The sequence below is a fragment of the Nothobranchius furzeri genome, chromosome 13 (assembly GCF_043380555.1).
Source record: "Nothobranchius furzeri strain GRZ-AD chromosome 13, NfurGRZ-RIMD1, whole genome shotgun sequence".
NCBI lineage: Eukaryota > Metazoa > Chordata > Actinopteri > Cyprinodontiformes > Nothobranchiidae > Nothobranchius > Nothobranchius furzeri.
This window is the reverse complement of record NC_091753.1, coordinates 55,412,627-55,433,931: the sequence shown is the minus strand read 5'-3', so window position 1 is coordinate 55,433,931 and position 21,305 is coordinate 55,412,627. Positions and strand designations below refer to the sequence as shown.

The 21,305-nt window shown below is 43.6% G+C and overlaps 1 protein-coding gene across 6 annotated transcripts in view; it reads left to right on the top strand.

Annotated features, from left to right (window-relative positions):
- LOC107396759 (WD repeat-containing protein 76) overlaps positions 1–21,305 on the top strand; it is a 79,775-nt gene that overhangs the window by 19,305 nt on the left and 39,165 nt on the right. For all 6 annotated transcript variants that reach the window (XR_011516072.1, XR_011516071.1, XR_011516070.1 and 3 more), the window contains 7 exons: positions 12,012–12,104; positions 18,114–18,169; positions 18,572–18,689; positions 18,800–18,901; positions 19,045–19,082; positions 19,166–19,319; positions 19,783–19,941. Coding sequence is in view for 3 of the 6 variants with exons in the window: in XM_070543632.1 (XP_070399733.1) it covers positions 12,012–12,104; positions 18,114–18,169; positions 18,572–18,689; positions 18,800–18,901; positions 19,045–19,082; positions 19,166–19,319; positions 19,783–19,941 (720 nt within the window). In the remaining 3 variants the exon portion in view is untranslated. The remainder of the gene's footprint in view (positions 1–12,011; positions 12,105–18,113; positions 18,170–18,571; positions 18,690–18,799; positions 18,902–19,044; positions 19,083–19,165; positions 19,320–19,782; positions 19,942–21,305) is intronic.

Here is a 21,305-nt window from a genome sequence, read left to right as displayed (position 1 = left end):
GGAGGAAACCATACCTAAAAATGGGGAAGGGAGCAAAATGAACTAGAGGGAGAAAACAGACTAGATAAAACACTTAACAGAAGACTAATGATAAAAGGGGTCTAAGGAAAAACGTAAGGGAAACCTAGAGAGCCTGGAGGGGGTTGGGGACACACAGGGCTGCTGAAACCTGGGAGGAACACCTAAGGGGAAAAAACCTGGAGTGGCCTGGGGAACACAAGGAGGCACATAAGGGAAACCTAGAGAGGAATGGAGAACACAAGGAGACACATGAGGGGGACGCAGACCATGACAAAACGTATTTCCTCGCTATGCGTTCAACTTTTTAACACTTTAATCTAACAGCTGAAACATCTCCCCAGCCTTCCTTAGTTTCTACAGGAGTGATTTATCACTTATGGGCCATTCTCATCTGTACCGGGTCAGCCCGGGCCGGGTAGCCCCAGTCGGCCCCAGCCTGGCCCGGTTGATTCCACACATCCTTGCCTTAAGCCCATGTGGGCTGATTCTACCCACCAATCAGAGGCTTGCTCTAATGGAAGGTGTGAATTTGCTGTCAGCAGTGGGTGTGTTGGCCCTGGTCGGCCTGAAGCAGACCCCCTCGAGAAGAGGGCTGAGAATGAGCCCTGGTTGGCCCGGAAAAATACCAGGCCGCCCAGATATGTAAACAACCTATGCTACCCGGCCCGGTACAGATGGGAATGGCCCTTAAATCAAACAAACCAGCCGTGTTCAGGATCTGAAACATGCAGGAAATGTGCTGGAAGCAGACTGCAGCACCAGGTATGTCAGCTCCATTTCTAAGTCCCAACAGAAGTGCCAGGCTTAAGTTGCAAATAGAATATTTTAGCCACAGGGGGCGATAGGGGCAGGGAGGCCTTTCATTAACCAATTTTTTCTAAGTCCAACTGACCAGACTGGCACTCTTAAGTTCCAAATGCTGTGTTCTGGTCACAGAGGGCGCTGTTTTCTAGGCCCAAATGTTTCTTGTTGTCTGTGACTTCAAATGGTGTTTTTCTTTTTGGGACTCTGGTAGTTTGCCCTAAAGTAAGTTGAAGTGGTAGCAGCCGGCTGCTTCTCCTTCTCTGATATTATTGAGAACCTCTCACACCAGTGGTGTACGCTGATAAATACGCAAGTGTGAAGTGAGTGGAAGACCCGGGGATGCGCGGCGATTCGTTAAGATCAACAACTGGACGGTCCAGTAGTTGCTTTTTGTCAAACAGCTTATTGGCAGAGGTTTTTAGACAAATGCGACAGAACTGCTTATTGTTTTTTCTTTTTTTTTATCTTCACAATATATTTATGGCTATACCATGTCAGAAGGTTATTAAGAGATATGAAAACATATTTTAAGCTAATTTGTTTTCCAAGTTTGCTATTAAAATTATTGAGACTTTCTTCTGGAAAATGTCGGCAACATAAGTTCACAAAACCTCTTTGATTAAACATGTTTTATTTAAATACAAACATCACATGATTTAGATGTTTGTTAAGCTCTCAGTCTAGGAACACAGCAGAAAGTGATGCATGCAGTTCTTGCTCTGAAAAAACAGGATGTTTCAGTCCATCATAATAAACACTTTGAGGATGTTCAGTCATTCATTGACTTTGTTTAGCTGCTCTTTTTGTAACTTTGTTTTTTGTTCATTTATGTTTATGTGAATTTGCAGTTGTATTTGTAAGTCTCATACTGTTAACTTGACACGAAGAATGAATGGAAAATGACCTCCGTGGCTAAATTCTGCTTTGTTCGTTTTCAAACTAAAACAAACGATAAGATAAACAAACAGTCTCCACTGATTGTGACGGTATTGATATGGTGTTGGTTAAAAGTTATTGATGGTATTCTAAAACCATTAACTTATCTATATAACTTATCCTTCCAAAATGGTTTATTTCCTCAGAAAATGAAAGCAGCTAAAGTAATACCAATTTTTCAGCAAGGGAATAAACATCTATTTAACAACTACAGGCCAGTATCACTTCTTCCTCAATTTTCAAAAATCCTGGAAAAACTATTTAATAGTAGACTAGAACACTTTTTTAAATAAACACAAAATACTAAACCATAGTCAGTACGGATTCCGAGAAAAGAGGACAACAGCACTTGCAATAATGGAAGCAACCGATGAAATAATTAATACATTAGACAAAGGTAAATATGCTATTGGAGTATTCATAGAGTTTAGGAAAGCTTTTGATACAATAAATCACTCAATTCTCATAAACAAGCTTCAACAGTACAGCATTAGGGTAATAGCACTGGACTGGATCACCAATTATTTATCTAAGAGACAACAATTTGTGAAAATGGTTGATGTCACTTCTGAAAGTATGGGGATTGCCCAACCAGCATTTCCTCCCCATCCCCGCATATTTTTCTCCTCCTGCTCCCTCACATCATCACACAAACATGCACATAGGACCTTGGGGGGTGCACAAGTCAGGGAGTGCGGGTATGGACCACATTCCCGCATCCCTGTGGCAACCTGCCCCCCAATTTTATTTGCACCTTATACACTTCCACCGACGACATTCCATGCATACACACACTTAGGGCCTTGGGAGTGAGCACATTCAACGGCATTTGGCAGGGGGATTTCTCAGCCTCCTCCCGAGTGCCGGTGCCCACTTCCAATTTTAAACTGCACTTAGACGCTGAGGGCTGTGGGTGCAAGTGGGGTGGTGTGGTGGTATCCGCTGGCATAGGCCAGACAATGCCCGCACTGCCCGCTCACCACAGCCATGGAATACACCTCATCAACACACAGCACTATATTGAAGCAGGCGAAGGGAGACTAGGGGTCTTAGCACACCTCTGTTGTTGCTTGGCTTCCTGGGGCTGGAGGCTAGGAGGGAGGAGGGAGATCTGGCCGTCTGGTTGGGGTCTGTGGTGGTGGGTTGCTGTGCTCAGCGTTGGGCGGGGGAGCCTGCTCATCAGCACCCCAGCAGAAAGGGTCAAACTCTGGGAACCGGTGATGGTTGTACCCAATGTGCAGCAGTTCCGGGACCAGAGTTAATGGGGTGTGTATCGGGAGCATGAGTGGGTGTCCGGCATGCATTTCTGTAAGTCTTTGGTTGTATGTGCATGTGTGAGCATGAGAGAGGGAGTGTGTGACTGTGTTTGTGTATGACTGTATATGTCAGGTGGGGCCTTTAACTCCTCCCCTCTCCTGGGACTTCTTTTTATGATATAGATCTTTGCCTCCCCTCCCCCTGCCACACCTGGTGTGGAGTGCGGTGCCTTGGTCTGCCTGAGTGTTTGTGGCTCCCGGGTCAGGGGGTTTAAGATTTTTGGTATCTGCCTGTTCAATCCCGGTGGCTGCCTGGTGGGGTCTGGGTCCCTGGGCTCTGCTGGGTCCCCGGCGGGGGTGGTCGCCCCTGGGTCCCGGGCTCGGTCGGCTAGGGGGTGGGAGGCTGCGGGCGGGCCTGTGGGCTTTCTGGTGATATCTCCAGGGGCTCTGCTGGCTGCTGGTTGTTGCCCCCCCGGGGCGACCCTCTGTGCCTCTCGACGGGGGCGGGGGCCTTTCTGGTTGCAGTCTCCTTGGGGTTCCTGTGTTCTGGGGCAGCACCTGGATCTCTGGGACTTGGGCCTCCCCCCCCCCCCCCCCCCCCCCCGTCTCCTACACATCTTTGGGGGCGGATCTGTGGTCCCTCACACTCTCTATTGGACGCTCCTATAGAGAAACCTTACATATACAAGCGTGTGTACACACACAGGTGCTCACATGGTGCTCTCATAAGTATGGGCTTGGGCACGTTCAACACATGTCTTAAGGCTGTCGTTGCCACTAAATGCACTGTGATTTATTATTGTGGGATTGTTCAGTTAAACAATGTTGATTTTATATTTCACCATCAGGTTGATGCGGTGATAGCTTGCTCCTGATGTATTGTTGTGTGTCCCATTTTTTCTTCTTCTATTCTTTCTCTTTCTGCAGGTCTAGAAGCAGACTCTTGTTAATTATTGTTTATTTTTGTGGAACCCCCCCACCCCCACCCCCTTCCCCCCTGTCCCCCCACCTTTTGTCTTTTCCTTTCTCTTTCACCTCTGACTCCGTGTCTGGTTGGAATTACAAAGCATTCAAAAACAACAACAATAAAGTTTTAAGTATCAGGCGTGACATTAAAAGCAGACGCTTTGATGCTCCACCTGAGAGTAAATCTGTAAGGCTTGTTACCAGCATTCAGACATCAATTCTGTTTACAGGACACGGTAAAAAAAAAAAAAAAGAAAGTGTGGGGATTGCCTGTGGTGTCCCCCAGGGGTCAGTATTAGGACCTGCGCTATATATATATATATATATATATATATATATATATATATATATATATATATATATATATATATATGACATTTTTCAAGTCTGTAAAACTCTGAAGATGATCTTATTTGCTGATGATACAAATTTGTTCTACTCTGGAAATGATCCCAAGAAATAATTAAAATTATCAATAAAGAATTAAGTAAACTAAAAAAATGGATCCCCGCCTGATTGCCCATTGACCGCTGGAGATAAGCACCACCCCCCACCCCCGCTCGACCCTACATGGACAAAGCGGGTTCAGACAATGGATGGATGGACGGATGGATAGATAGAAAAAACTAAGGTAATGACTTTTGGCAATTGTAAAAACAAAACAGAAGTATGTATAAAGATTGATGATGAAAAAATTGAGAATGTAAGTGAAATCAAATTTTTGGGTGTGATACTAGATAAGAAACTCAGTTGGAAGCCCCACATTAGACACATACAAACCAAAGCAGCAAAAAAACATTGCACTTATAAATAAAATGAAGCAACTTTGGACTGTAAATCACTCCATATTCTGTATGGTTAATTAGTTCTGCCATATTTCACTTACTGTATTGGGGAAACAATTATAAAAATGCACTACACCCACTATCAGTATTGCACAAGAGGGTAATACGTGTCATTCATAAAGTTGGGTTTCTGGATCATACAAATTCTTTGTTTTACAGTCAAAATACATAAAACTTCAAGACCGGGTTCATTATCAAACAGCTCAAATCATGTTTAAAGCTTGTAAGCACTTATTGCCACCTTATATTCAAAAGCTCTTCAACCAGAGTGATGAAGGATATAATTTACAAAGGACTAAAAATTTTAAAATGCCTAGAGTAAGAATCACTAAAAGGAGTTTTTGTGTATCAGTATGTAGAGTGAAGCTGTGGAATGGGCTGCAGGAAATACACAAACAGTGTCCAAATATAAACAAATTTGAATCACTGTATAAAAATATGATAATTAATGGATATGAAAACGAGGTTCTCTGAGGTTCTGGAAACTATGATATTATCATTATTATTTTGCTGTTGTTGATGTTATTATTGTCATTCTTATTATTATTACTATCACTATACAAAGTATATATACAAAATTCTCTCATTAGTAGCTGCATATATATGTATATTAATATGTATGTATGTATGTATAGATGGTAATTTGTAAAGGTAAATTAGTAATGTGAGACAAGGGGGTGGGATTGCATAAGCACTTGCTTTTTCTTACTCCCTTTGGACAAAGACTTCTTTTTTGTTGGTATATCTTTTTTTTCTACTATGTTAGTTAATTTTTAAAAATATTTTGTCTTATGTTCAAAATTAACGTTTCAATAAATCAAGCATGTTTCTTGGAGCTGCATTTGCACATCTCTGCCAGGTGGTGACGACAAATAAACCAAAAATCTGTCCCAAGGTTCTGCTGTCAATCAACAACATAATACGCTCATTGGCTACGTTCTGTCTTGGACGGCCTCCAAGGTTCAGCTGCTAGCCAATGAGGTCCCAGGAACTGTGTTTCAAATATTTATTTGTTCAAATATTTAATATTTATAACTGGAATATTTGTTCCTCCCTTTCCCACTGCAGTTAGTCCTGTCCTGCAACCCTGTTTTTGCAGCTTAGTGAAGCCAACCATCACTAACCTGGGGGTGGTTTTGGACCCAGAGATGCGGATGGACTCCCACATTAGCCAGGTGGTTAGATCCTGCTTTTCCCGGCTTCGCCAGCTACCAAAGATGAAGTCCATCCTGAAAGACGTGTCATATTTTCTCCCCAAGCTGGACCTGACCGTCATGTATCGGTCCAAAATAGTGTGATGATATTGTGTTTTTTGTACATAACAGACTTTTTAACAGACAAATTTGTCGCATTCTCCTACACCTCTTCACGGGCTCGCCACAGTAAATATTATATTTGGCAAGAGATAAACTTTATTGTATTTATCCTAGTGGATCTATAATTAAACGGGTAAACTAGTATTAGCACATCCAACATCAAAGAAAGTAAAATGTTACTATCAGGAGAGGGAGAATGTTTTAGTGGTTAGCAGCAGTGTGCTAGCCGATGGCCCCCTCCATGAGGCCACCACAGCTCAGCAGAACATCGTTGTAGCTTCTTCTGGGGAGAAAAACACTTGGAGAAAAAATAAAGTTAACAGCTGAAATAGCAGGAAATAATACAGTTAAAGAGCAGATTGTAGAAGAAAGAAACCCCTGGGTTAAACTGGTCTGTCTACTGCATAATGCTGAACTCTAACATGTGTCCTCAGGGAAGGACCTGATTGGTGTCCAGAACCTGTTGAAGAAGCACCAGGCTCTGCAGGCTGAGATCACAGGTCATGAACCTCGCATCAAGGCTGTCACCCAGAAAGGAGAGACCATGGTGGAGGAAGGTAGAGCAGGTCTGGTCCTGACATGTTTCTGAGGTGTCTGCAGGTTCTGGCTCACTTTTTTTGGGTCCAGGTCACTTCGCTGGTGAGGAGGTGAAGACTAAGCTGTCAGAGCTTCATGGACGCTGGGACACGCTAAAGGCCAAGGCGTCCCAGAGGAGGCAGGACCTGGAGGACTCTCTGCAGGCCCAGCAGTACTTTGCGGATGCTAATGAGGCCGAGTCCTGGATGAGGGAGAAGGAGCCCATCGTTGGAAGTCCAGACTAAGGGAAAGACGAGGACTTGGCCGAGGTATGGAAGTCCCTTCCTGAGAAACTCCAATCGCTTTTCTTTGCTCTCTTTCCAGTCCTTCATAATTAGTGTTTCTGTATTTGTCATTTCCTTCGGTTGTCTACCAGACATCGTTGCTCGTTTGAGCGTCTCATGGGTTAGGGGTAGAAGTGCTGGCCTCGCACAGGAAGTGATGACAAACGTGTTCCCGGCGCTCTTATTTCAAACGGTTTACAAGCTGTGATGTGTGTTCCCGCTGCAGAGCAGCCATGACACGTGGCAGCCGGCAGAAGGCTCACGCTTTTCCACTAAACACCCGCAGAGCTGCGTCTGCGGTGAACTGAGCAGGGTTTGTTTTACAGTGGCGGATCCGATTGGACCATCGCTGCGAGAAAGCTCCACTTGTGTCAGACGAGCTGAAGGTTCTGATGTTCTGCTCCACAGGCTCTCCTGAAGAAGCACGAGGCCCTGATGTCGGACCTGTCGGCTTATGGCAGCAGCATCCAGGCCCTGAAGGAGCAGGCCCAGTCCTGCAGGGTGAGTTCAGAGCCCTCGGCCCGTCAGAACATTCTTATCCACCACGTTCTAACACCAGACCTGTTAACCCGACAGCAACAAGATAATCAGCAGGTGCTTTTGTCCTGCAGGACCTGAAGGCCAACGAGTCCCGCCTGAGGGACATCAACAAGGTGGCATCTGAACTGGAGTCAGAAGGTCTGATGGCTGAGGAGGCTCCTATGGTTCAGGCTCAGGTGAGCGTCACCTGTCTGCAGCAGCTGGTCCCTCTCACTTCCTGGTTTGTTAACTCTGCTCGTCTCTGTTTGTAGCAACAAGAACATCTGGGTTCTGCTCCTGGAAAGGTGCATGTTGTCCTCCGCCTCAACCAGAACCAGACGTGGTGTTTATGTTACCACTCATTTGTTTGTTTGTTTGTTTGTTTACAGGACGAAGCCGACTCTTAACACGGCGTCACCCTGGAAGGTGAGTTCATTCAGCTGATCAGAGGTCACCTCTGATGGCAGCAGTCACGGCCGACCGTGCTGACATCACACAGGAATTCAGGTGACCCGGCAGGCACCAGGTGCTGGTGAAAGTGGGGACATGTCAGCTGGTTGCCATGGCTACAGTTATCTTTATGCATCTGTATGACTGCTGACTGGTGTGTGTTTCCTGTGACCTTTGACCTCAGACCGTACGGTTGGGCGTTCAGACGACGGCTAACTTTAATTCCATCAAGGTAAGAGGAAGCTCTTCCCTTCCTGTCTGAGCGATCCGTCTCCAGGTTTCCTCGTCCGGCGTCCAGCCCGCTGGCGTCCACCTTCATCTCATCTCACTTCATTTATAGTGCAATACTTTCACATTATCATTTTCCCACACTTCTGTATACCTGTATTTTGTTGTTTTTCAATAAAGAATGACAAATTATTTAAGTTTGGTTTTTGTTGCACACAAATATATATCTGTAAAAAATATCTTCAAAGCTAATGTTTACATAACAAGTATGATTGGGTTTTGCAATACGGCACTCAAGTTTATTTTAGTAAGATTTTCAAACCAAGTAAAGTTAGTAAAGAACACATTTCTATTGTCTGCTAAGAAACTGTTGGGATTTAAAATGGGCCTGTTGTACAAATAACTTGTAAATGATTATTCCTCACTTTTGTCTTAACCAAAGAAATTCCAGTAATTGAGCAAAAACATTTATTTTTAACACTACATTTTATAAAACAGGGCACAGTGTCGGCACATGTATGTATGTCGATGGTCCGCCCCAACCGAACCAGGAGACACAGACGTCAGGGAGGCCAAGGTTGTCTCTGCAGCTCTCTGGGCACCACGCCTCACTCAGCTGTCCCCAATGATCCAAATGGCTATGGAGGAAAAAAAATTTAATAAAAGAATGAAACTTAAAAACTCCCAAACCTCATGTCATATTTACTAATCAGCTATGGCTGATTTATTGTTTGGATCACAGTGAGTTACACTAATTCTAATATATTTTTATTTCTATTATACATACATACTTTTTAACTGTTATTTTCACATGACTGTTATCAGGCTCTTGTTCTGGTTCTGATGATAACTCTGTGTCTTCCAGTAAGTTATCTTGTGCTTACTTCATCTGTATAATGTCTCTTTACTTTTGGTAAATTGTACTGAGTCCAGAATAAAGGCTAGCTGGCTGTACAAGATACAATCAAGTATTACGTTTTGGAAATATATGAAACACCGCCAGCATCTGTTAGAGCCTGTGGCGGGGTGCTGAGGGCCGGCTCCAGCCCAGGAATGAGCTCTACACGCCGGCCGGGAGGGTTTGAAACACCGCCATCCTCTCCTCTGCTGGCTGTTCATTCTGTTATGGTTACCGGTGCTTGTGTTGCAATGTTAAACGCTTGGTCTCGGATTTTGTAAGAAAGATAATAAAATGTCCCCCCAAAATACGACTTAAATATATTTTCTCTTCTTCATGATACATTTAATGGCTGGTGCGACTCAGGAGTGATAGCGCCGAAAAAAACTGTACTGAAAACTTGCTCAAAGCAAAATGTATTCATTACGGAAATAAATTATAAACTTACCGATTTAAAACTTTTTTAATACAGGTACTTCTCACGAACAGGCGCAGAAAACCTCCACCTAAACTCCGTGTGAGGTTCAGGTCGATGGGTGTTCCAGTTAGCTCCGGTTGGGTTGAAGCTAGGTGGCTACATCCGTTAGCTCGGCTCCCACCTCCGCTTTAGCTTTGGGTTAGCCAGGGTTAGCTTCAGGTTAGCTCGTAGCTAGTTCGCCTGGGTGTCGTCACTCGAGCCCAGCCTTACAGCCACACCCTCAGCGCCTCCTCTCTTCCCTTTTATGGAATTGTCTGGGCTGGACGGAACCTGTGACACGGTCAAAATGGCGGTGGTGGACACCTCCCATTATGGACAGATAACGTGTTATTGAAGCCTATGGAATCGAATTGTCCAGTATATGTACAGTCTATGCTCCCGAGGCACCAGTGCGACGGTCCTCTCTGAGACGCCCCGTGGCTCCCAAACGCCTTTGTTACTCTCCGGTCATAACAGAAAATAGCAAAAAGAAAGTACGTGAAACTGGACGATTTCGCTCCACGTCAAGGCCACTTTTCAGCATGTTTTAGTTGGCTTCCATCTTCAACACACTGAATGGGGTGTGCTGGAGCAATGAAACAACTAAAACATGCTGGATAGCAGCCCTCAAGGACTGGAGTGGAATAGACTTTCCATATGTGGTTGTTTTTGATTTTTTTTTTCACCACCAAATTTTTCTCTCAATAGAAAACAAAATCCCCCATAGAAAAGAATGCTGAGAAAAAGCAGGTAAAGGATGAAGATGCCACCAAGAACAGTGTTGTGGAACCTAGTAGCTGAAAACACTAATCGATTTAATCGATTATAATCGATTATTAAAATAGTTAACAACTTTTTTAGTCATCGATTAGTTGTTTAATAATCATATTTTACCGCATAAAGTCTATTTTTTACCACAATCTGACATCGGTTACAAGCTGTTAAATTTGCCGCCAGTGTGTGGCAGTAATGAGCCACTGATCTACCAGTGGAGCCGTAGAAGAAGAAATGAGCCAATGGGTGCCCTCGGTTTTCATGACGTATCACGTTACTGACGCTCATCTTGCTGTGAGAAAATGGCGGAACAAGAGGAAATACGGAAGAAAAATAGAAGCGACAAAACTGAAGAGAAACCCCGGACAAAAACCTCACGAGTATGGGAGCACATTTGAGACGAAAGCATGTGGGGGCTGATGCAGCAGAGGAAGAGCACCGCGGTCAAGTGAGCCGTCATTTGGAAGAGCCAGCCCGGTAAGTAACAGAAAATAAACAAGCTGGACTTAGTGTTTTAGCTGAGTTCGTTATAGTGGATGTTAAACATGTTTTTTTGCCGCGTCAGTCTGCGGTGTTCTACTTCTGATTGACTAGATGCAATCGTGAATCTCCTCCGTGTTGTGTATCATGCGCTTGCCAAATTTAGCACGTCTGTTTATAAGAATGTTCTCGTTAAGAGAAAAACGGCACAAACCCATAACTATGTTCCTCATTCAAAAAAGGACAACTCCGCGGAGAAAAATATACAGACAAGCTGTGTCCAGGTGAATATAACGCGGCATAGTTGTACACTTTCAATTTTTAAATACAGGAGAAATTCAGAAAAAGTCATTTTTTTACTATTAAAAGGCTGTTTTACTATCTAACGCTGTAAAACGCCTCACAACACATTTTTATCATGTTTCTTAAACAGTATTACACAAAATAAACATTTTTCACATTTCTCTGGCTAATTTAAACACTCCCGACTCAAAGTAAAAACCTCATGAGCTTCTTACTTAGAGCTTTTTAATAGTAAAAATGTTTTACTTTTTTTCTGAATATCTCCTGTTGCGGGCTATTTTGTAGAACGTAACCCTCAAAATAAATGATCACTGTATATTGTTAATTAATTCAAATAATATAATATTGATTTAGTGTTGTAGTGTGTGTGCTGCTTTATTTTATATGTGTACTTATTTCAGTCTATTTGTGTTTCTTATGCAGAAAAAAACAAGCAACGATGGACAACTACATGGGGAAGAAGACACTCACCCCCCAGCAATTCATACCACTTACAAACTCTATTCTAAACATGCTGGTAAAAGACATGAGGCCACTATCCATGGTGGAAGGAGCAGGCTTCCAGCTAATGCTAAAAATTATTCTGGACTGATATTTTGCACTGTTTAGCTCATTTTATACTGCTGACTGTGTTCATGTGCAATAAAATAGATTGCAGTCAACTGCACAATTCTCTTATGTTTTTTTGTTCTTAACTGAAATGCATCCATCACTTGTATAGGTTAAATAGCTAAACAATAACAAACCGATTAATCGATTAATCGAAAAAATAATCGACAGATTAATCGATTATGAAAATAATCGTTAGTTGCAGCCCTATAAAAGTATAAGTACAGAAACACTGCTCTGTCTTTGTGCTTGGAGGTTTGTGTGTAATGTTTTCGTTTTGGCCTGACAGAATGGTTACGGAGGGCTTTCTGAGTATGAACTGAAGCGCCTGGAGAACATCAAACAGAACCAAGCTTTTCTGTCTTCTATCAACCTGCTCCAGGTAGGCTTGTGGGTTTGGCTCTTTTACTCACCTCAGCCCTAAACTTTAAACTTGTGTGTGACTAAATTACCTAAAGGTGGATATTGTATTTCATCGCTTATCCAAGATCTGGTTGCAGGGGTATCGGTTCTAGCAGGAAAAGTTAGACACGCCTCTTCCCAGTGACACTATCCAGCTGCTCCCGGGAATCCAGAGCAACTGACGAGCCAGAAAGGATATAAAATCCTGTCAGGAAATCAAACAGGAGGCAGACACTCCACACAGTGGTCCCTCGTTTACCGTGGGGCTTACGTGTATTTATTAGTTTTCCCCTGAACTAATTGACGAATGTTTTTCCTCTCAAAACATGAATGCTGATTATTTTACGGCAATAGCAGCACCATGAAGACGATTAAACAACCAGATGTGCCACTCTGTGCGCTCTGTTCGGGTTCAGCAGTCCACTCCTGTCCTGCTCGCTGTAGGGTTGTCACGGTGTGAAAGTTTGACCTCACGGTTATTGTGACCAAAATTGTCACGGTTTTCGGTATTATCACGGTATTTTTTTAAACGCGTTACATTTTCAGACAACTAAATAAATCCTGTATATCAGGAAAATACTGTCGTCAGTTTGTGTCTAAATTTTGCCTAAAATGTGTTATTTTGTAATTATGTTGTTTATTTGTTTACATTTTTCCCTTTTAGTCTTTAAAATACCAATATTTGCCCATAACTTCTTATTTTTTGTCTGTTTGATGTCATCATTTAAAAAATATTAGACCAGATGATACTCAGTACTCAAGTAGCCTCCTAATCAGATACTTTTTTACCCTTACTTGAGTAATAAACCCTATATCAGGAAAATATCATCCTCGGTTTGTGTCCTTCCAGTGAGCTTTGCAGATGTGGGAAAATGTCATCAGGCAGTAATCATTGTTAAATTCATAATTATTCTCGGAGAGAGACCAACTCTTATCTGCCCCTGGGAGCCCCGTAATGCATAGCGTCATTTCAACATGGGGGTGTCCGCGACACGGTTTATATGCAGGTAGCGGCGCTGCGGCAGCTTTATATAGCGACTCGTTGCATTCACCCTCAACCCAAATCCTCGGATCACGTATTTTAGCTAAAATGCTAACGTTAGCTTGCCTTGCGTTGACTGTAGAGTTGTGGGTGATGGTCACACAGATGTGTCATGAGATTTGAAGCGTTGCTGCCTTTCACAGACACTTTTTCTGCATGTGCTGCAAACAGGATAGCCGTCTTCTATCAACTGTCCCTCGGCATTCTTCAAATATCTAAAATATGCCCGTACTTCCCACTTTGTCTTCTTTGAGGGATAATAAATGCCCTCCTGAGCACTGCCGTCTCCTCCTTTGGCCATTATTTCAGCTTTAGCTTCAAGAAAGTTTTGGTTGTAAACAACAAAGCGCGCATGTGCCGCCGGCAACTTCAGCAGATGATACGGTGGCTGGTAAGGGTCACCGCGCCTACACCGCAGCCACGGTAAACCCACAGAGATAATATATGTTTTGAAAACAAGACGGTTATTATTATTGTCAACTTTTTTACCGGGGTGTACCACTACACCGGTTTCCGTGACAATACTAGCTCGCTGCTATCACTGTAACTTTTAAAACCAAGCGAGACCCTGGATGTGGACTCGCCAAGCAAAAACTTTTCAGATTGTCACATTTAATGTTTCTCCTCCCAGCCATGGACATTTTAGACATAAGTTGTCCAACTGTTACTGGCATACTGTTCAATCAGCGGCCAGCTTGACTGTTATTGGTGCTTTTCTGGTCTAATCCCGCTGTCCCAATATCTGATTATTTCCGTTTGGCTTTTCCATTTTCTGATTGGATTTTCATTAATGTCTATTTGTTGTCGCCTTATGTTTACCATCGGGTGGGGGAACCACGTCACAGGGAGGGACTACTGTACTCTAACTTTTTTCAGTGTGGACGAGCTGCAGCTCTCCCTGGATAATGGAGCTTCTCGCCTTTTCTCTAAAGCAGTGGTTCCCAAACTTATTTAGCCGCGCACCCCCTTCTATGTCCCGACCATGTTGACGCACAGCCCAGCCCCACATCAGGGCATGGCTAAATATATATATATATATATTAGGGCCGGGACTTTAACGCTTTAATTACGATTAATTAGAAAAAATTAACGCATTTAATCGCAGCTTGCATTTCAAGCACGGCGGAACCTTTGTCATTGCACTTTTTCCTCGTAGACCGAATATCACTGACGCACACAACAATGCACAGTGGCTAATGGCTACTAAAACGAAATAAACAGAAAGAAGTTGCCTTGCTTGGACTGATGCAGGATTTAGGAAACACGTCCGCCTCTTAACTTGGAAAAAAAAACTTCCAGACAACAACGGAGTCCGTGTCGCGGACATTTTTCTGAGATCGTCTCTGCTGCGGCTGCCCGCCCGGTGGCACCGGGAACTTTACAAAAGTTGCGGTAAGCTATATTTTTAACATTTACGTAACATCTGTGCAGCGCTGAAAGCATCAGACAGAATAATTCTTTGCCCTAACAGTAGTTTATGAAAGTAGTCAGACAAAAGCGAGGCACCTGGCTGCCGCTGGGAGAATGTTCCGTGTTCTCACTACTCTGTAAACAATCACAAACAACGTGTCTTACAGTTGAAAACAGAAGTTTAAGTTAAAACAGAAACACTCTGAAACTTTTCTGATGATTTTCTAAACAATTCTGTCGGGGAATTCTATTTTTCTGAGACGAGTCTCTGTCTAAACATCGCATGCATTACTATCATTAAGCAGCGAGGTGTGTTGAAGTTGTCGTCAGCTAAGGGGCGGATGCTTACGTGTATCAGTGGCAGCGAGGAACGAGGAAGTTGTGATCAGGCTGGAGATCACACCAGATTCGCTGCAGCAGGCGTGAATCTGCGGGTCTGCAGCATCCCCTTCTTAACGTGACAGAAGAACTTCCCATGTAAGGAAGGTTCGCTCACCTGTTCGTCAGATCATTATTTCCTCGCCATGATCTTTTATCATCCCATCAACCTCCAGTCATCCAACTGGAACCAGTTAGTGTTCCTGATCATTCTCAGAATATGCCATGCCTGCTCTGGTGTTAAAAGTTAGTACATTTAAGTCCTAGATCATATTTGTGCCTGTTCTACTGTCATTTTGAAGGATTATTATTTATGTGTTTTTACTGCATTATGAGTAGAAATGCTAATAAAAACTCCCAATTATACAAACAAGTGAAACTGGAAAAATTAGAATCTGGTGCAAAGTCAAATTTATTTCAGTCATTCAACTAGACAGAGAGACTATTTAAAGGCTCAGGAACCATTTGCAGGTGTTTTCTATTAGTAATTATAAATTTTAGTTGATTTGGGTTTTGTTTCATATCACACAGTGACATGTGAATAATTAAAATGCATTTTTTTATTAAAAGCTTTAGTTTACGGTAATAACCATGCCTAATGTTTGATTCTCTATCTCATAATTTAATTAAAAGTTTTACTTTGAGAGCGCATTTTCCTGAACGATTAAAATGCGATTAATTGAGATTAATTAATTACAAAGCCTGTAATTAATTAGATTAATTTTTTTAATCAAGTCCCAGCCCTAATATATATATATCAGACATCACGCTAAACCAGGGGTCGGCACCCTGTTCCCATCAAAGAGCCATTTTTACCCGTTTCCCACAGTAAAGAAAACACCGCAGCAGCCGCGGCGTTGTGGGCGGGGCCTACCCTCAGACAGCAGAGCGCTGCTCACAACAGGTGACAGCAGCCGGTACCGGTCGCTCGGGTACGTCAAAGCTATCTTTCATAAGAAGATAATCAATAAAACGATTTATATAAAATGGATCCAGAAGTTGTAGCCCATCTCTGCCTACAATATTTTGATATTTTTCACCCTGTTGGTGGTTTTACTGAGCAGGTGCCACTTTTGTCATACGTTTCTTTTTAAAACATGTTTAAACTGTTCAGAATACAAATCCAGGCTCTGTCACGTTTGATTGTTGTAATTAAAGTAAACTTTGTAGGTGGGGAAGGTCAGAAATGGATCTGATCATTTTGTTTTTCCCTCATTTACAGTGACGGAGATAACGGCGCAGTGCGCCTGGCTCTGGTGTTAATCAAGTTAAATTTGATCTCTTTGTAACAATTTTCACAAGAAAACAGAACAGTTAAAAGCAGGGCTTGTGTTGTGTTGACCGGACAGTTCCCGTATTTGGCCGTTTATTTTGACGGAGAAAGAATAGAAAGAAATACCCCGACGCATGCAGACGAACTGACATTTTATTCGTTTCGCAAATCGCAGATGTAGCTAAATCACTCAAGGAAAGATTCCCATCTGAACATCTGAGCTGGACACTGCTCAGCGCAGCTCACTGTTAGCGCATACATAAGGTGCACCGCGAGCTGAAGATGTGGAGAGGGGCTTGGAGCGCATTGCAGAACCAGAGCGCATGCGGGAAGATTCCTTCCACTGAAGCGAGAGTTTTCCAAACCCGGTCTCTCAGAGAGACTTGTCACTTCGAAAATGTTCCCTGATTATGAAACTTTGGCTGAATTGTGCTTGTTCCTGTCTCCAATGTGGCGTCTGAGGAGAATCCCAGAATCTCACATCCTCTTCAGCTCAGAAAGCGCCTATGATTACGCACAAGCGTGACGCGTCAACCCGGTCTCACAGTAAGACCGGGTTGGACCTGTTCAGGTTTACGCAGACAATCTTTACATTTAGAATTGTCATACAGATGTAAAATTTATGCAGTAAAATATAAAGCATTTTATTTAAATATCCATTCATTATTTTACAAGCACAGAGAGCCACATCAGATGGATGGAAGAGGCGCATGCGGCTCCAGAGCCGCGGGTTGCCGACCCCTGAGCTAGGGCATATGCGAAGGACACACACACACACCACACACACACACACTCACACACACACACACACACACACACACACACACACACAAGCAAATTATACTTGTTTTCAATTACATTTATTGGGCCCACTTACATTTTCTTAAGCCCACCCACAAATGAGTTTCTGGCTACGCTAATGGTGACTTTTGACAGACTTCTCTGAGCTCCGCAGCCATTACTTTTCACCTCGCGCACCCCTGGGGGTGCGCGCACCACACTTTGGGAATCTCTGCTCTAAAGCCTGGCCACCTGGTTCCAGAATCTTGCTCGTTTCTTGACCATTGATGAGGTTTGGAGGTTGGTGGGCCAGTAAATCAAGACGAGGTTTCCCCCAGTGCTTTATAAGCCTGGCGGCCCACCAGGCCTAAGCGTCATGCCACGCCCCCCTCCCCGACCCTACCGTGTCCACTGACACGAATGGCGCAACAAAACTAGAGCCTTCCATCAGCTGATACTGGTGAGAAACAGCAGTGGAACGTGTGCAACCCCGCCCCGCTCTCACAGAGGAGCGCTGCGGGATGGAGTGCGCAACCCCCACCCCCCATGGCCAAATCCGCCAGCCTTAACTCGTTTTCTGGCGGAAACCTCTCAAGAGCTTTGCCGTTTTGCTCTGTTCATTTTTTGTCACTGCGGACTTCATTAGTGAAGATGCCCGGATGTGTCGATCCATCTCTTGTATCATTGCACCATCGCTAGCAAATCAAATGCCATGACACGTAAACTCCTCAACTGGAGATGGGCTCACTCCTAACCTGGAACAAGCATTCCACTCTTTTCCAGTTAAGTACCATTGCCTCTGGTTTGGAAGAGTGAACTCTCATCCCAGCTGCGGCGTACTCAATTGCTAACCTCTTTAGAGTCTGTAAGTTGTGGATTGAAGACTGCAGATCCTGTCCATGAAGACCACAAATGGGATCGGAAACCAGAGGAAGTCCTCGTGGAATCCATCTTACGCTGGGAACAAGTTTTACTTGGAGCCAAAAATGAATCCAAACAGAATCAGTAGAAATAAATACTCATCTTTATTGAGAAGAGTCCAGTCATGTTGGTCTGTGGTTGTTTATGATCTTTTTATTGTGTCTAATGTTTTCCTTTATTTGAAGGCAACAGAAGACCTGAAGCGGTCAACACGACGAAAGTGTTCACAGAAGGGGCTGAGGTACGATCATCCCAAATGGTGCATCATAGGAGGGTTCATTCACTAGCAAAAGGAATTAATTATCCTACCAAGCTAACAAAAATACAATTATTTTTGAGGGTTTAATCATTGCTGCAAGTGCTGAACGGTCTGGTTCAAAACCATAGGCCCACCCCAGTGCATGTTGGTCCTACAGCTGCTCTCATCTTCATACATTTGTGTCCTTTGGTCTAGTTGGCTAAAATAAATCATGATACCAAAGTGCTTTTCAGATAGGATCCAAAGTAGAGTCGTTACACAAACTAGTTCCAAACAAAAAGCCGAAACTTGAGGCTGTCATTAAACCCACCTTTTACCTTTTTATTATACTAAAATATCTGCCTTTTTAAAATCCTACAATTGTATAATTATTTGCGGTTGCAGGTCTCAGCCTTCTGTGAAGGAAGTGCTGCCAGTTCGTAAATCCCAGCGCCTCCAAAACAAAGCAGCAGAAGTATGGACACTTCCTCCTGAACCCAGAGGGACGCTGGTCTTTGAAGAGGTATCAAATCTCACGTCCTGCCTTCTTTAAGCACATCTGTAATTAGTCTCTCTTTTTGTTTATTTTGTACTTTTCCTTTTGCTGATTTGACTCGATTTCTTGCTTTAAAGTCTCATCGAGACAAGAAGCCTGCTGGTCCTCTACTCATGGATGCAATAAACATGGAAGAAGATTTCAGTCTGCCTTCAGAGCTTCTGGAGCTCTGCTCTGAGGTAGGACTTATAACAATCCTACACCCCTGATTCAACTCGTGTCTCCTCACAAAATTGTTGAATCCAAAGATTTTGATCATCAACTTAAAAGTCGGATGTATTTTTGTTCTTCAGATGATTCAATATTTTATTTTTTGTATCAGGACACAAAAGAGAGAACGACCAAACTCAGTCTGAACAAGTAAGAGCAGTTTGGTTTTATTTTAACTGTTCAGGTTATTGTTTCATGTAAATGACCAGGAAGTTCCTCACGTCTGAACACAGGTACAGCTCCGCTCTGAAGAAGATGACGATAACCGCCAACAGCGTGGCAAAGGTGGTGAAAGATCGGATCTTCTCTGCAGCTTTTCACCCCTGCAGCAGCAGCCTGCTGCTGGCTGCTGGAGACAAGTTGGGAAAAGTGGGATTGTGGAATTTGGTGAGTTATCTCAGGCCTTTCACCACTAGATGGCAGAAGTAGATCTTACGATCATTATCCTGATTTAAACCTTAATGTTAGTGTTTTATGGGCCATTCCCATCTGTACCGGGTCGGCCCGGGCCGGGTAGCCCCAGTCGGCCCCAGCCTGGCCCGGTTGATTCCACACATCCTTGTCTTAAGCCCATGTGGGCTGATTCTACCCACCAATCAGAGCTCTAATGGAAGGTGTGAATTTGCTGTCAGCAGTGGGTGTGTTGGCCCTGGTCGGCCTGAAGCAGACCCCCTCGAGAAGAGGGCTGAGAATGAGCCTTGGTTGGCCCGGAAAAATACCAGGCCACCCAGATATGTAAACAACCTACGCTACCCGGCCCGGCCGACCCGGTACAGATGGGAAAGGCCCATTAGAGAAGGTCCACTGGTTATGATGATGATGATGTCACAACTAACCTCTGTTCTGTTAGGGCGCTGATTGGGGCGATGATGGCGTTCTGCTCTTTGAACCTCACACCCGTCCAGTGGGCTGCATGGCGTTCTCCACCGTTCATCCCAGCCAGCTGCTCATCCTCAGCTATGATGGATCTCTGCGCTGCATGGATGTGGAGAAGGCCGTCTTTGATGACGTATGTCAGTCATTAAAATCTCTTGTTCTTTAGGCCGTCTTAACATTTTAACGGGGTTCTTTAGTGGTTATATCTTTTATTTTTTGGCTTATTTAAATGTTGCAGATGAAACGCCTTTCTGTATCAGACGGCTCAGTAAATATAAAACGTGGTTTTCATGTGTCGTTTAATGAGGAAACATTATTTACAGTCCCAAAGTTCTTTTTCTAATGCAGATGTTTTGCTGAATGATCCAAATTACAGCCAAACAAACTCCTCATCTTAACTGTCAACCACGTTATTTGTAAAGCCGAGACATTTTTCCAGCCACACCCAGGCCTGAGTGCAGTCAGATTTGTAGAATTGGGAAATCCCTTCAGTGCAACTTGTCTCACTGAATAAAGGTGGCTGAACATCTCTAAACGTAAACTTCAGGACTGGCTTTGTTCAAAATAAGGTCAGAGGTCACGATTCGACAAAAAATACAAAACTTCTGCGTTTAAACAAAAAAAAAGGCTCATCTCGCATTTGCCAGGCTCCCCTGGACTTTAGGGTGAATATTCTGTTGACTGACAAGACCCAAGCAGAACTTTCTGGAAGGTGCGTGTCCTGTTCATGTGGGACTAAACACACCATCAGTCAGACATGGTGGTGCCAGCGTTATGGTCTGGGACTATTGTGCTGCTTAAGAACCTGGTGATATGATGGAACCATGAAATCTCTTCTGGAGCAGAAGATCCTAAAGGCTGACCTTTGATCTTAGAGAGGTAGTTTATGCTTGAATGAAAAACATTTCTCCACATCAGTGTGAGACCCATTACCAGAAACAGCTGAAGTTTCATTCATCCATCCATTCTCATCCACACATCCGGGGTCAGGTCGCAGGGACAGCAGCCTAAACAGAGAGACCCAGACTTCCCTCTCCCCACCCACTTGGGCCAGCTCCTCTGGGGGAATCTCAAGGCGTTCCCTGGTCAGCTGAGAATGCCAGAGCCTCTCATTGTGGAGGAGCAGCTGGTCTACTCCACGCCCCTCCCAGATGACCAAGTTTCTCACCCTATCTCTGAGAGTACCCAGACTCCCTTCAGAGAAAACTAATTTTGGCCGCTTGTATCTGTGATCTTGTTCTTTCGGTCACTACCCAAAGCTCGTGACTAGGGTTGTCACGGTATGAAAATTTAACCTCACGGTCATTGTGACCAAAATTATCACGGTTTTCGGTATTATCGCGGTATTTTTTAAACGGTGTTGCATATGTTCAGAAAGCATTGTTCTACACAAACTGAAATAGGAAAATATTATCGTCCTCGGTTTGTGTCCTTCAAGTTAACATGATATCATATCATTGCAGATTAGGATAAATGTCATCAAGCAGTAACCATTAT